At 37.2% G+C, this 13,939-nt stretch overlaps 1 protein-coding gene across 1 annotated transcript in view; it reads left to right on the top strand.

Moving 5' to 3' along the window:
• Nucleotides 1–13,236, top strand: part of TEKT4 (tektin 4) — a 66,309-nt gene extending 53,073 nt beyond the window's left edge. The window contains exon 6 of the mRNA XM_053695205.1: nucleotides 12,971–13,236. Within this exon, the coding sequence (XP_053551180.1) occupies nucleotides 12,971–13,184 (214 nt within the window). The 3' untranslated portion in view covers nucleotides 13,185–13,236. The remainder of the gene's footprint in view (nucleotides 1–12,970) is intronic.
• The last annotated feature ends 703 nt before the right edge of the window (nucleotides 13,237–13,939 follow it).

The raw sequence follows: 13,939 nt of genomic DNA, 5'->3' as shown, positions 1-13,939 counted from the left end.
AACCTTGCTTCTCATATATATACCTTGCCATATACCATATCTCATTTTAACCCTTTTAAAACCATTTTATCAATATTAAATTTATACAACCCCAATTCCGAAAAACTTGGGAAAGTATGGAAAATGCAAAAAAACAACAAAGAGTCATTTGAAATTTTAATTCACCCTATACTATATTGAAAACACATTCAGCTAGATTCCGAGTTGTGCGTTATGGTTAAAAAGCAGCGTTGAGAGGTCCCAACGCTTCTTTTTAACGCCCGCTGGTATTACGAGTCTTGCAGGTACAGGTGTACCGCTAACTTTTTTTGGCCAGACTCGGAAATACCGCAAATCCACTTACATCAATTGCGTATCCTATTTTTTCAATGGGACTTGCATAGCGCCGGTATTACGAGTCTGACAAAAAGTGAGCGGAAGACCCTGTCCTGTCAAGACTGGTACCGCATTTTAAAGTCAGTAGTTAAGAGTTTTACACTACAACGCCGTAGCATAAAACTCTTAACTAAAGTGCTAAAAAGTACACTAACACCCATAAACTACATATTAACCCTTAAACCGAGGCCCCCCCCCCACATCGCAAACACTAAAAATAAAAATTTTAACCCCTAATCTGCCGAACCGGATACCGCCACCACTATAATAAACATATTAACCCCTAAACAGCCGCACTCCCGCATCACAAACACTATTTAAATATTATTAACCCCTAATCTGCCGGCCCTAACATCGCCGACACCTACCTAAATTTATTAACCCCTAATCTGGGCAGAAGTGGTCCTCCAGACAGGCAGAAGTCTTCATCCAAGCAGGGCAGAAGAGGTCCTCCAGACGGGCAGAAGTCTTCATCCAGACGGCATCTTCTATCTTTATCCATCCGGCACGGAGCGGGTCCATCTTCAAGACATCCGACGCGGAGCATCCTTCTCGGCCAACGACTAAAGACGAATGAAGGTTCCTTTAAGTGACGTCATCCAAGATGCCGTCCCTTCAATTCTGTTTGGCTAATAGAATTCTATCAGCCAATCGGAATTAAGGTAGGAAAAATCTTATTGGCTGATGTAATCAGCCAATAGGATTGAAGTTCAATCCTATTGGCTAATCCAATCTGCCAATAGGATTGAGCTCGCATTCTATTTTCTGATTGTATCAGCCAATATGATTTGATATGAAGTCTTCATCCAACCGGGCAGAAGTGTTCCTCCAGACGGGCAGAAATCTTCATCCAGACGGCATGGAGCGGGTCCATCTTCAAGACATCCGACGTGTAGCATCCTCTTCATCCGACGGCCGACGACTGATGAAGGTTCCTTTAAATGACGTCATCCAAGATGGCGTCCCTTCAATCCCGATTGGCTGATAGAATTCTATCAGCCAATCGGAATTAAGGTAGAAAAAATCCTATTGGCTGATTGGTTCAGCCAATAGGATTGAACTGGCATTCTATTGGCAGATTGGAACAGCCAGTAGAATGCAGCTCAATCCTATTGGCTGATCCAATAGGATTAAAGTTCAATCCTATTGGCTGATTGCATCAGCCAATAGGATTTTTTCTACTTTAATTCCAATTGTTGATAGAATTTTATCAGCCAATCGGAATTGAAGGAACACCATCTTGGATGACGTCATTTAAAGAAACCTTCATTTAATAACTATTGATCCTAGTTAAAATAAATACAAAGTTGCCTGTAAAATAAAAATAAACCCTAAGCTAGCTGCAATGTAACTATTAGTTATATTGTAGCTAACTTATGGTTTATTTTATAGTTAAGTATTTTGTTTTAAATAGGAATAATTTAGTTAATTGTATTAATTTTATTTAGATTTATTGTAATTATATTTAAGTTAGGGGGTGTTAGGGTTATGGTTAGACTTAGATTTAGTTAATAGGTAGTTTATGGGTGTTAGTGTACTTTTTAGCACTTTAGTTAAGAGTTTTATGCTACGGCGTTGTAGTGTAAAACTCTTAACTACTGACTTTCAAATGCGGTACCAGGCTTGACAGGAGAGGGTCTACCGCTCACTTTTGGTCAGAATCGTAATGCCGGCGCTATGCAAGTCCCATTGAAAATATAGGATACGCAATTCTATCAGCCAATCGGAATCTAAGGGACGCCGTCTTGGATGATGTCACTTAAAGTGATATTCATTCCGAAGAAGACGTTGTTTAAAGAGGATGCTCCACGCCGGATGTCTTGAAGATGGAGCCGCTCCGCGTCGGAAGGATGAAGATAGAAGATGCCGTCTGGATGAAGACTTCTTCCCGTCTGGAGGACCACTTCTACCCGTCTGGAGGACCACTTCTGCCGGCTTTGTTGAGGACATCTTGCCGCTTGGATGAAGACTTCTCCCTGTAAGGGAATCTTCGGGGGTTAGTGTTAGGATTTTTTAAGCGTGTATTTGGTGGGTTTATTTTTTAGGTTAGGGCTTGAGCAGCAATAGAGCTAAATGCCCTTTTAAGGGCAATGCCCATCCAAATGCCCTTTTCAGGGCAATCGGGAAATTAGGTTTTTTTAGTTAGGGTTTTATTTGGGGGGTTGGTTGTGTGGGTGGTGGGTTTTACTGTTGGGGGGCTTGTTTGTATTTTTTTTTACAGGTAAAAGAGCTGATTTCTTTGGGGCAATGCCCCGCAAAAGGCCCTTTTAAGGGCTATTGGTAGTTTAGTTTAGACTAGGGTTTTTTTTTATTTTGGGGGGGGGCTTTTATTTTGATAGGGCTCTTAGATTAGTGTAATTAGTTTAAAGATCTGTAATTTGTTTTTTATTTTCTGTAATTTAGTGTTTTTTTGGGATTTAGCTAATTTAATTTATTTAATTGTATTTAATGTACGTAATTTATTTAATTGCAGTGTAGTGTTAGGTGTTATTGTAACATAGGTTAGGTTTTATTTTAAGGTCAAATTGTATTTATTTTAGCTAGGTAGTTATTAAATAGTTAATAACTATTTAGTATCTATTCTACCTAGTTAAAATAAATACAAACTTGCTTGTAAAATAAAAATAAACCCTAAGCTAGATACAATATAACTATTAGTTATATTGTAGCTAGCTTAGGGTTTATTTTATAGGTAAGTATTTAGTTTTAAATAGGAATAATTTAGTTAATGATAGTAATTTTATTTAGATTTATTTAAATTATATTTAAGTTAGGGGGTGTTAGGGTTAGGGTTATACTTAAGTTTAATGGGTTAATACATTTAGAATAGTGTCAGCGACGTTGGGGATGGCAGATTAGGGGTTAATAAATATAATGTAGGTTGTGGCGATGTCCGGAGCGGAAGATTAGGGGTTAATAAGTATAATGTAGGTGGTGGCGATGTCCGGAGCGGAAGATTAGGGGTTAATAAGTATAATGTAGGTGGTGGCGATGTTAGGGGTGGCAGATTAGGGGTTAATAATATTTAACTAGTGTTTGCGAGGCGGGAGTGTTTATTCTAGTGGCGGCGATGTCCGGAGCAGCAGATCAAATACGATTGGGTTAAAAATGTTATTATAGTGTTTGCGACGCGGGAGGGCCTCGATTTAGCACTTTAGTTATGAGTTTTATGCTACGATGTTGTAGTGTAAAACTCATAACTACTTGCTTTAGAATGCGTTACGGATCCTGTCGGTATAGGGTTTACCGCTCACTTTTTGGCGTCCCAGGACAGACTCGTAATACCGGCGCTATGGAAGTCCCATAGAAAAATGGGTTTATGAACTTTACGTAAGTTGGTTTGCGCTAAGGCCAAACAAGTGTGCGGTACACCTATACCTGCAAGACTCGTAATAGCAGCGGGCGTAAAAATGCAGCGTTAGGACCTGTTAACGCTGCTTTTTCGCCTTAACGCACAACTCGTAATCTAGCTGAATGTTTCTTAATTAAAAGTAAAAAACATTTGTGTCACTAATCGTGCTTAGTCCCCTCATCAATTTTCCTCCTGGCTCTGAGGCCAACTCTGTTATTGGAACTAATAAGATTTTTACACGTAGTGCAGGGTCAGGTTATCAAATGTTTCAAACATTACTCATCTTCACTACAGGTGTGATAGCTCTGTTTTTTTAAAGAATTCTCTTTTTTTTGGCAATATTTATAACCTTATGTAAAACCATTGTATATAGTGAATGCTTTAGAAATGATGAGATTGAGGTTAATAATCTGTCCCTGTCTATTCAAATCAGTCCCTGCTACAAAAACTCCAAAGGGAATGTGAGTCATGATCTATGTACTGGATGCTGAGATCAATTTGGGAAGATTTTCCTTTGATCATACTAAAATATGCAGAGTTGAAATGAAAGAAACTCATTTTAATAAGCACATAAACCTATTTTGTGATAAGAACTGCATGCTAGCTTGCTGATAATAAACAAACTAGTAGAGTAAAAAATAAATTCTCAGCCAGAAGCTGTAACCGTAGTTTCATGCTGATATAACGTTAGCTGCTGTCTCTACTTATTTGAAAATGTGCGTGTTTTGAAATATAGTTTAATCTCTTAGATCAGGGGTAGGAATACTACATCCTGCGGGTCAAATCAAGCCCGCCGTATGTTTTTGTATAACCGCAAGCTAAGAATGGTTTTTACATTTTTAAATTCTTGGGAATCAAAAATCAAAAATAATAATAATAATTTGTGACACATGAAAATTCTATGAAATGTAAATTTCAGTCTTATAAATAAAGTTTTATTGGAACACAACCACTCTCTTTCATGTATGTGTTGTCTACAGCGACACAAGGGAACGTTCAAACTTTAATACAAACATATATACTATCTGGGATAATGTTGAAAGGTTGAATAACGACCTTATATACCCACACAGGATCCTAAATTAGTTATCTTTGGGCTACATAGCACGCAACTGTATTACATCATAAAATAGACTTCTAAACTGAATTATACCATATTTTGGAAGATTTACAACTAGCCCGTTACTATTAATAAGAACACATGATGCTATAATGCGTCTGACATCCTAGAGAAATAAGTATCACTGTATTTTACTCATATAATGATACAATATATACAACTAAGTCATTGAGACTAATAAATCCTAAGGGGGTGTTAATACAGCAATTGGTGTGAATGATACTCTGTAGCATATCATGTCCGCTGCACATGGATAAATGCCGACAGCATACGCATTTATCATTGCACCAGCAGTTCTTGTGAACTGCTTGTGCAATGCGGCCCCAATCGGCCTCTAGCAGGGGGTGTTAATCAACTCAATCGTATTCGATCGGGTTGATTTCTGTCCGCTGCTTCAGAGCAAACGGACCAGTTATGGAGCAGCGGTCTTTAGACCGCTGCTTCATAACTTCTGTTTCCGGTGAGCCTGAAGGCTCGTGCGAAAACAGGGGCATCACGCTCCATACGGAACTTGATAAATCGGCCCCTAAACCTTTACACTAATTTTGTCAATATTTAAACAGCTAATGAAACTTTTAAGAATACATCTACAGGTTATTCTCAGGATAATCTTTTCTTTGAATTTTTCATTCTACTAGCATTTAATACTAGATTACAAGTAGCGCGCAAACTATTGCGCTAAGGTTTTTGCGATCATTTGTGCGCCGTTTAAATTACGGTGATATTACAAGCTGAGCGCAATTGCGATTTACGCTTGAATCATTACTGCATTCTCAAAGATGTGATTAACTGTTTGGCGAAATTAAAAAGTTGTGCAAAACATTTAAAAAATATATCACAAAGTACAGTTGCACTTATATTAACACTGTCTAATAAGATTTATTTAGAAAAAAAATATTGCACACAAAAGTTATAAGGGGTCAAAGATATGCGATCTCAAGAGTTCGAAAAAAAGCCGGCAAAGGGCTTTACCATAGACATACAAACACATATGTGTGTGTGTATATGTACGTCTATATATGTCATTGTGTACATATATATTCATGTATTACAGAAATGTATACACATAAATATACATGTACACATATATAGACATATGCATAAGTGCATTAGAGCCTTTTGCATTAATTAGATGAAAACTTGTAAAAAGATATTTATGCAATAATCATATTTAATAAAGGTTTTAACTATGTATTTACTGTAAATATTTCCCATTCCAATGTTCTGTACATAGGGGAATATGTTCTATGTATTGTGAAATAGATATTCATATATATATATATATATATATATATATATATATATATACCTATATATATGCATATATATATGTATAAATATATATTTGTTTAAAAAACATCAGATATATGTTAGGTAAAGTACTTTTGAATATGAAATATTTATATTTTCATGTCGGGTTAGTGCAAATGAGAATATGTGATGTTGTTTTTTTTCTAACTTTTTTTTCATTAACCTCTATGGGGCAATACGTGCATGCGATATTTTAAAGGGACAGTCTACACCAGAATTTTTATTGTTTAAAAATATAGATAATCCCTTTATTGCACATTCCCTAGTTTTGCATAACCAACATAGTATAATATAAATTTACCTCTGTGATTACCTTTTAGCTAAGCCTCTGCAAACCGACCCCTTATTTCAGTTCTTTTGACAGACATCCATTTTAGCCAATCAGAGCTGGCTCCCTGGAACTCCACGTGCGTGAGCTCAGTGTTATCTATATGATACACATGAACTAACAACCTCTAGTGGTGAAAAACTGTCAAAATGCCCTGAGAAAAGAGGCGGCCTTCAAGGGCTTAGAAATTAGCATATGATCCTCCTAGGTTTAGCTTTCAACTTGTAATACCAAGAGAACAAAGCAAAATTGGTGATAAAAGTAAATTGGAAAATTGTTTAAAATTACATTCTCTATCTGAATCATGAAAGTTTATTTTGGAATAGACTGTCCCTTTAAAACTCGGACATTTGCGCTAGTCGAGTTACCACCAGCACAACCCGACTACGGCAAAAATCACATATCTAGCAGTGTTTTCGCTATAGCGGAAACACAAAATACCGCTCCACTTGTAATCTGGCACTTAGAGGCCTACTTATCAAGCCGTCAACTGTGCTGCATTCGACGGCACCAATATGCTCGCCTGACATCGCCTAACATCTCGGCCGAGGACCTGAATACGCTCTGCATATTTATATAAAAAGCTGTCAAAAAGCAGTGCACCAAGTACGGGGCGATGAGCAGCGGACTGTTGTTAACAGTCATCGATCTCGCTGCTATTCGGCTTTTTCCCAGCTTTATTTATATACTGTCACTAAACACTGCCACTATACTAAAATGTTTAACCCCCTATCCCTCCGCTCCCAGACCCCGCCGCAACTAAATAAAGTTATTAACCCCCATGCCGCTGCTCCCGGAGCCCACCACAACTCTAATAAACTTATTATCCCCTATCCCTCTGCTCCTGGAGCCCACCGCAACTCTAATAAAGATATTAACCCCTATTCTGCCGCTCCCCGACACCGCCGCAACTAACTAAATGTATTAACCCCTATCCCTTCACTCCTGGAGCCCACCGCAACTAAATAAATGTATTAATCCCTAAACCCTGGCCTCCCACATCACTACCACTTACTAAACCTATTAACCCCTAAACCGCCAGTGCCCCACATCACCATAAACTAAATTAACCCCTAAACCTAACAACCCGCTAACTTTACATTAAAATTACCTCATCCCTATCTTATAATAAATTTAAACTTAACTGTAGATTTAAATTAAACTATATTAAACTATTAATTAATCTACCCTATCTATTATACTAAAATTACAATAAACTATATTAAACTATTAATTATTCTTCCCTAACTGTTATACTAAAATTACATTAAACTACAAATTAAATTAACTATATTATATAGTTAAAAACCTAACCCTACTCAAATAATTTAAATCTAAAATTAAAAATTAAAAAAGTTACAAAAAACGAACAACTAAGTTACACAAAATAACAAACACTAAGGGGCCCGTGTTTCTGGGGAGCCTTCAGACTCGCCAGAAACAGCAGTTATGAAGCAGCGGTCACAAAGACCGCTGCTCCATAACCCTGTCCGCCTGCTCTGAGCAGGCGGACAGGAATCGCAACAATTCAACCCGATCGAGTACGCGAGTCTGCAGGGGGCCGCGAGTCTGCAGGGGGCGGCGTTGCTCCAGCAGCTCTTGTAAGCTGCTGGTGCAATGCTGAATACGGAGAGCGTATTGCTCTCCGCATTCAGCAATGTCTTGCGGACCTGATCCGCACTGTCGGATCAGGTCCGCAAGACATTTCCTAAATATGCCTCTAAATTAGAAAAAAATAAATAAACACTAAGTTACACAAAATAAAAAAATAAATTATCAAATATTTAAACTAATTACACCTAATCTAAGAGTCCTATGAAAATAAAAAAGCCCCCCCCCCCCCCCCCAAAAAAAACGTAGCCTACAATAAACTACCAATGGCCCTTAAAAAGGGCTTTTGCGGGGCATTGCCCCAAAGAAATCAGCTCTTTTACCTGTTGAGGATAGATGTCTGCTCTTCAAAAACTGTAAGTGGATCTTCGGGGGTTAGTGTTAGGTTTTTTTAAGGGTTTATTGGGTGGGTTTTATTTTTAGATTAGGGTTTGGGCAAGGAAAAAGAGCTAAATGCCCTTTTAAGGGCAATGCCCATACAAATGCCCTTTTCAGGGCAATGGGGAGCTTAGGTTTTTTAGTTATCTTTTTATTTGTGGGGTTGGTTGTGTGGGTGGTGGGTTTCACTGTTGGGGGGGTATTTTTATTTTTTTACAGGTAAAAGAGCTGATTTCTTTGGGGAAATACCCCGCAAAAGGTCCTTTTAAGGGCCATTAGTAGTTTATTGTAGGCTAGGGTTTTTTTTTATTTTGGGGGGTCTTTTTTATTTTCATAGGGCTCTTAGATTAGGTGTAATTAGTTTAAATATTTGATAGTTTATTTTTTTATTTTGTGTAACTTAGTGTTTATTTTTTTTGTAACTTAGTGTTTGTTATTTTGTGTAACTTAGTTGTAATTTTTAATAGTAGATTTAAATTATTTGAGTAGGGTTAGGTTTTTAAATATATAATATAGTTAATTTAATTTGTAGTTTAATGTAATTTTAGTATAACAGTTAGGGTAGATTAATTAATAGTTTAATATAGTTTATTGTAATTTTAGTATAACATTTAGGGTAGATTAATTAATAGTTTAATATAGTTTATTGTAATTTTAGTATAATAGTTAGGGTAGATTAATTAATAGTTTAATATAGTTTAATTTAAATATAAAGGTAAGTTTAAATTCATTATAACAGTGTTTTTCAACCAGTGTGCCGTGAGAGATCCTCAGGTGTGCCACAGCAGACTGACAACAGTGTGACATATTTTTTAAACTTTGCTTGTTTTTTACTCCCAGTGCAGGGGTTGTTTGTAGGAGGCATGACATAACAGCACAATACATACAGTGTGTGTGTGTTTGTGTGTATGTGTATATATATATGCTGTATTAGGCTACAATGTGTGATTTTTTTTTAAAATTTTGGGATGGTGGTGTGCCACAGGATTTTTTAATGTAAAAAAGTGTGCCACGGCAAAAAAAAGGTTAAAAATCACTGCATTATAAGATAGGGATGAGTTAATATTTAATGTAAAGGTAAGTGGTTGTTAGGTTTAGGAGTTAATAGGTTAATTTAGTTTATGGCGATGTGGGGGCTGGCAGTTTAGGGGTTAATAGGTTTAGTAAGTGGTACTGATGTGGGAGGCCAGGGGTTTAGGGGTTAATAACTTTTTTTAGTTGCGGTGGGCTCCGGGAGCGGCGGGATAGGGGTTAATACATTATTTATGTGGCGGTGGGGTCCGGGAGCAGCGGGATAGGGGTTAATACTTTTATGTAGGTGGCAGCGGTGTCGGGCGGCAGATTAGGGGTTAATGAGTATAATGTAGGTGGCGGCAGTGTAGGGGGTGGCAGATTAAGGGTGTTTAGACTCGGGGCTATGTTAGGTGTAAACAACTTTTATTCTCCCATAGTAATCAATGGGATATTGGGCAGCAGCGAACATAAGCTTTTGCTGCTTTCAGACTCCCATTGATTTTTATGGCATCCGCCGCCTCCAGGGAGGCGGATTGAAAAGCAGGTACGCTGCGCCGGAATAGTGGCTAGCGTACCTGGTAGATATTTGATAACTTGCAAAAGTTGTCAGATAGTGCTGAATTTGCATTCGGAATATCCGTAATGACGTAAGCATTGATCTGTGTCGGACTGAGACCGGCGGATCGTATGTTATGTCACAGATTCCAATTTTTGCCGGTCTGTAGGCTTTGATAAATGAAGTGAATCAAGCTCGCCACAATTACGCTGCGGAATTCCAGCGTATTTGTGGTTGACGGCTTGATAAATAGGCCTCTTAGTGTTTAATGTCCCTTTAAGTTTTGTCTCTGAGACCTAGTAATATAGTCTAAAACATTTTTTTCCAGTGTCCCTTTTTTCATCCTTTTTTTCAATACCTTAGGCCTATATTTTATGATTTTTTTTTGGTAGAAATGGAGAATATTCTTTTGAAAATAAATTACTTTGTGCGCTGCTCGTTTGCACTTACAATAGTTCTGTCAACAATGGATTCTAAATTCATTTTGAAGTGCTGTAATCTGTACAAAACGGCAATGATTTCTTTTCACTGTGTAGGTGCTGAAATTTTGTCAATGTATGTCTAGGTTACAGTAAGTTACAGTGAGTTCTTCAATAAACTACTCAGTATGATTTCCACAGTACAATGAGCAATAAAAAAAAACATATTTCTAAAAGATTCAAATCAAATGAGATTATCTACATAGCCAAAATGACATTATATGAGGTAAAATTTCCAAGAAGATTCAGGTATTTATTTGAAATCTATTGTGCTCGCAGCAAAACCTATATTCTGTACAATTGTCTTGGCTAAAAACCTGAACAGTAGGACATTTTCACAAACTGACTTAGATCCTGCAGAGTATCTTATCTGCAAAATATTGTTTTTTGTTTATTTAAAAGTTTAATGAATTTACAATCACAGCATTTCATTTTGTATGTAGCAGAGTAATACACAGTTAGTCCAAATCTGTTGCCTCAGAATTTAAAGGGACATGAAACCCAACATGCTTCTTGCATAATTCAAATAGGGCATGCAATTTTAAACAAATTTTAAATGTACTTTTATTATCAAATTTGTTTTTTCTCTTGGTATTCTTTGTTGAAAAGCATACCTAGGTAGGCTCAGAAGCAGCAATGCACTGCTGAGAGCTAACTTGATGTGTTCAGCTAGCTGCCAGTGACATATTGCTGCTCGAATTACATGATTTGTCTGAATTATGAAAGAAACCAAAAAAATCATATATATACAGATACAGGTAGCCCTCTGTTTACGCCAGGGTTAGGTTCCAGAAGGAATGGTTGTAAATCGAAACCTTTGTAAATTGAAACCCAGTTTATAATGTAAGTCAATGGGAAGTGAGGGGGTTAGGTTCCAGGCCCCTCTCAAAATTGTCATAAGTAACACCTAATACATTATTTTTAAAGCTTTGAAAGGAAGACTTTAAATGCTTGCTTGGCTTGCATATATTTGCTGCAACACAAGCGGACAGCTCCACCTACTGGCTATTTTAACCAATGCACTGCTTCTCAATGCTTTTCAATAGCAGTCACATGACTGGAAAAAAAAGGTTGTTATTCTGAAAGGGTGCAAATTGAACTGTTGTAAACTGAGGGCCACCTGTATATGTGTATTTATGAATAAATAGAACATATTCTGCTATTTGAAGAACATTGGAATGTGAAATATTAATATTTCATGCCAGATTAGCACACTTGAAAAATTGGGATCGGGTTTTTCGCACCAGTAGGGTGTTATTTTTAGTTTTTATTTTCTTCACTTTTCAAACTCCATTGAAGTCTATGGGAGAATATACACAATATTGTAACTTCGGCTTTTTGCACGCATCAGGTTAGAATGTGAGCGAAATTTTTTTACTTTTAACTTGTAGTACGTGCAGTATCCGCCACCCACCAAAAGCCGAAGTCGAGCACAGTTAGCGTGCAAGCATGATCAATAATTAGCACTCCACCTGTAATCTTACCCTAAGTTTGATCATCATAGTAAATGGGATGTTTAATATAAAATTGACCTCTAATAGCACATATTCAATGGTTTCTAGTATGTTTACAATCTGTAATAATGTGTATTTATTATGGTTTCTTTCTTAAGACACGGTGAGTCCACAAAATCATCAATTACTGTTGGAAATATCACTCCAGGCCAGCAGGAGGAGGCAAAGAGCACCACAGAAAAGCTGCTAAGTATCACTTCCCTTCCCACAGTCTCCAGTCATTCTCTTTGCCCTCAGTGCAAGGAGGAGGTGAAGTTTAGGTGTTATGAGACTGCTGGATAGCAGCCTCCTGAGAGAATCACAGCTCATTCTACTCGGGCTGTTTCTTCTTCTTGGGCCTTTAAGAATGAGGCCTCTGTTGAACAGATTTGCAAGGCTGCGACTTGGTCTTCTTGGCACACTTTTTCAAAGTTTTATAAGTTTGATACTTTTGCCTCAGCTGAGGCTTCTTTTGGGAGAAAGGTTTTGCAAGCGGTGTTGCCTTCTGTTTAGGTTACCTGTCTTGTCCCTCCCTAATCATCTGTGTCCTCTAGCTTGGGTATTGATTCCCAACAGTAATTGATACTTCCATAAACTCATCGTGTCTTAAGAAAGAAAACAAAATGTATGCTTACCTGATAAATTTATTTCTTTTTAGACACGGTGAGTCCACGGCCCACCCTTAATTTCAGACATTTTTTTTTATATAAACCTCAGGCACCTCTACACCTTGTGTTGTTTCCTTTCTCTCTTTTTTCTTTGGTTGAATGACTGGGGATTGTGGGAAGGGAAGTGATACTTATCAGCTTTGCTGTGGTGCTCTTTGCCTCCCCCTGCTGGCCAGGAGTGATATTCCCAACAGTAATTGATGATTCCGTGGACTCACCGTGTCTAGAAAGAAATACATTTATCAGGTAAGCATAATTTATTTTATTTTTTTTAATCCCATTCAGTTTAATCAGCGAAGTTGGAGAACTCACGCAGTCTGTAGAGGTCCTGAAACAGAAGCTAGAGGAATCTGAGCAAGTTCTTAAGAATCTGGAAGAATCAAGAATGTCTGTTGAAAAAGATGTAGCCAACAAGGCAAACACCCTCTTCATTGACCGGGATAAATGTATGACCCATCGCACCCGTTATCCAGTCGTAATGAAGCTCTCTGGGTACTAATAGAACTACCCTTAAAGGGCCATTAAACCCAAAAATTTTCTTTCATGATTCAGATAGAAAATACAATTTTAAACAACTTTCTAATTTACTTCTATTATCTAATTTGCTGCAATCTTTAGATATCCTTTGTTAAAGAAATAGCAATGCACATTGGTGAGCCAATCACATGAGGCATCTATGTGCAGCCACCAATCAGAAGCTACTGAGCCTATCTAGATATGCTTTTTAGGAAAGAATATAAAGAGATTGAAGCAAATTAGACAATAGAAGTAAATTAGAAAATTGTTTAAAATGGTATTATCCATCTGAATCATGAAAGAAAAAATGTGGGTTTAATGTCCCTTTAAGTCCTGAATAGTGTCTGTTTTCCTGCACAGATGTAAACTAATAATAAACTATACATGAAATCTGGTGGCTGGACTCATTCAATTCTTAACTTAAAAATGTTTTAGTTGTGATTTATTTTGCAATGTAATGAATGGAAGTAATGTTAACAATATGCATATTATTGGGAAGAAAATAAAAGATATCAAGAAAACAAAGCAAATTTAAAAACAGAAGAAATTGGAGTTGTTTACAATTGCATGCTCTATCTCAGGGTTCTTCAAACTTTTTTTCCCAAGACCCAGGGCTAAAATGTGTGCATACTTTATTCCTGATTGTAGTAAAACTTGTAAGTGTTGTAAAAGGTAATAACACACACACCACACACTCATACAACACACACACTCTCATACAACACACACACTCTCATA

Source organism: Bombina bombina, chromosome 11 (genome assembly GCF_027579735.1).
Source record: "Bombina bombina isolate aBomBom1 chromosome 11, aBomBom1.pri, whole genome shotgun sequence".
Lineage (NCBI taxonomy): Eukaryota > Metazoa > Chordata > Amphibia > Anura > Bombinatoridae > Bombina > Bombina bombina.
Note: the sequence above shows the minus strand (reverse complement) of the source record. Positions and strands in the feature narration are given on the sequence as shown.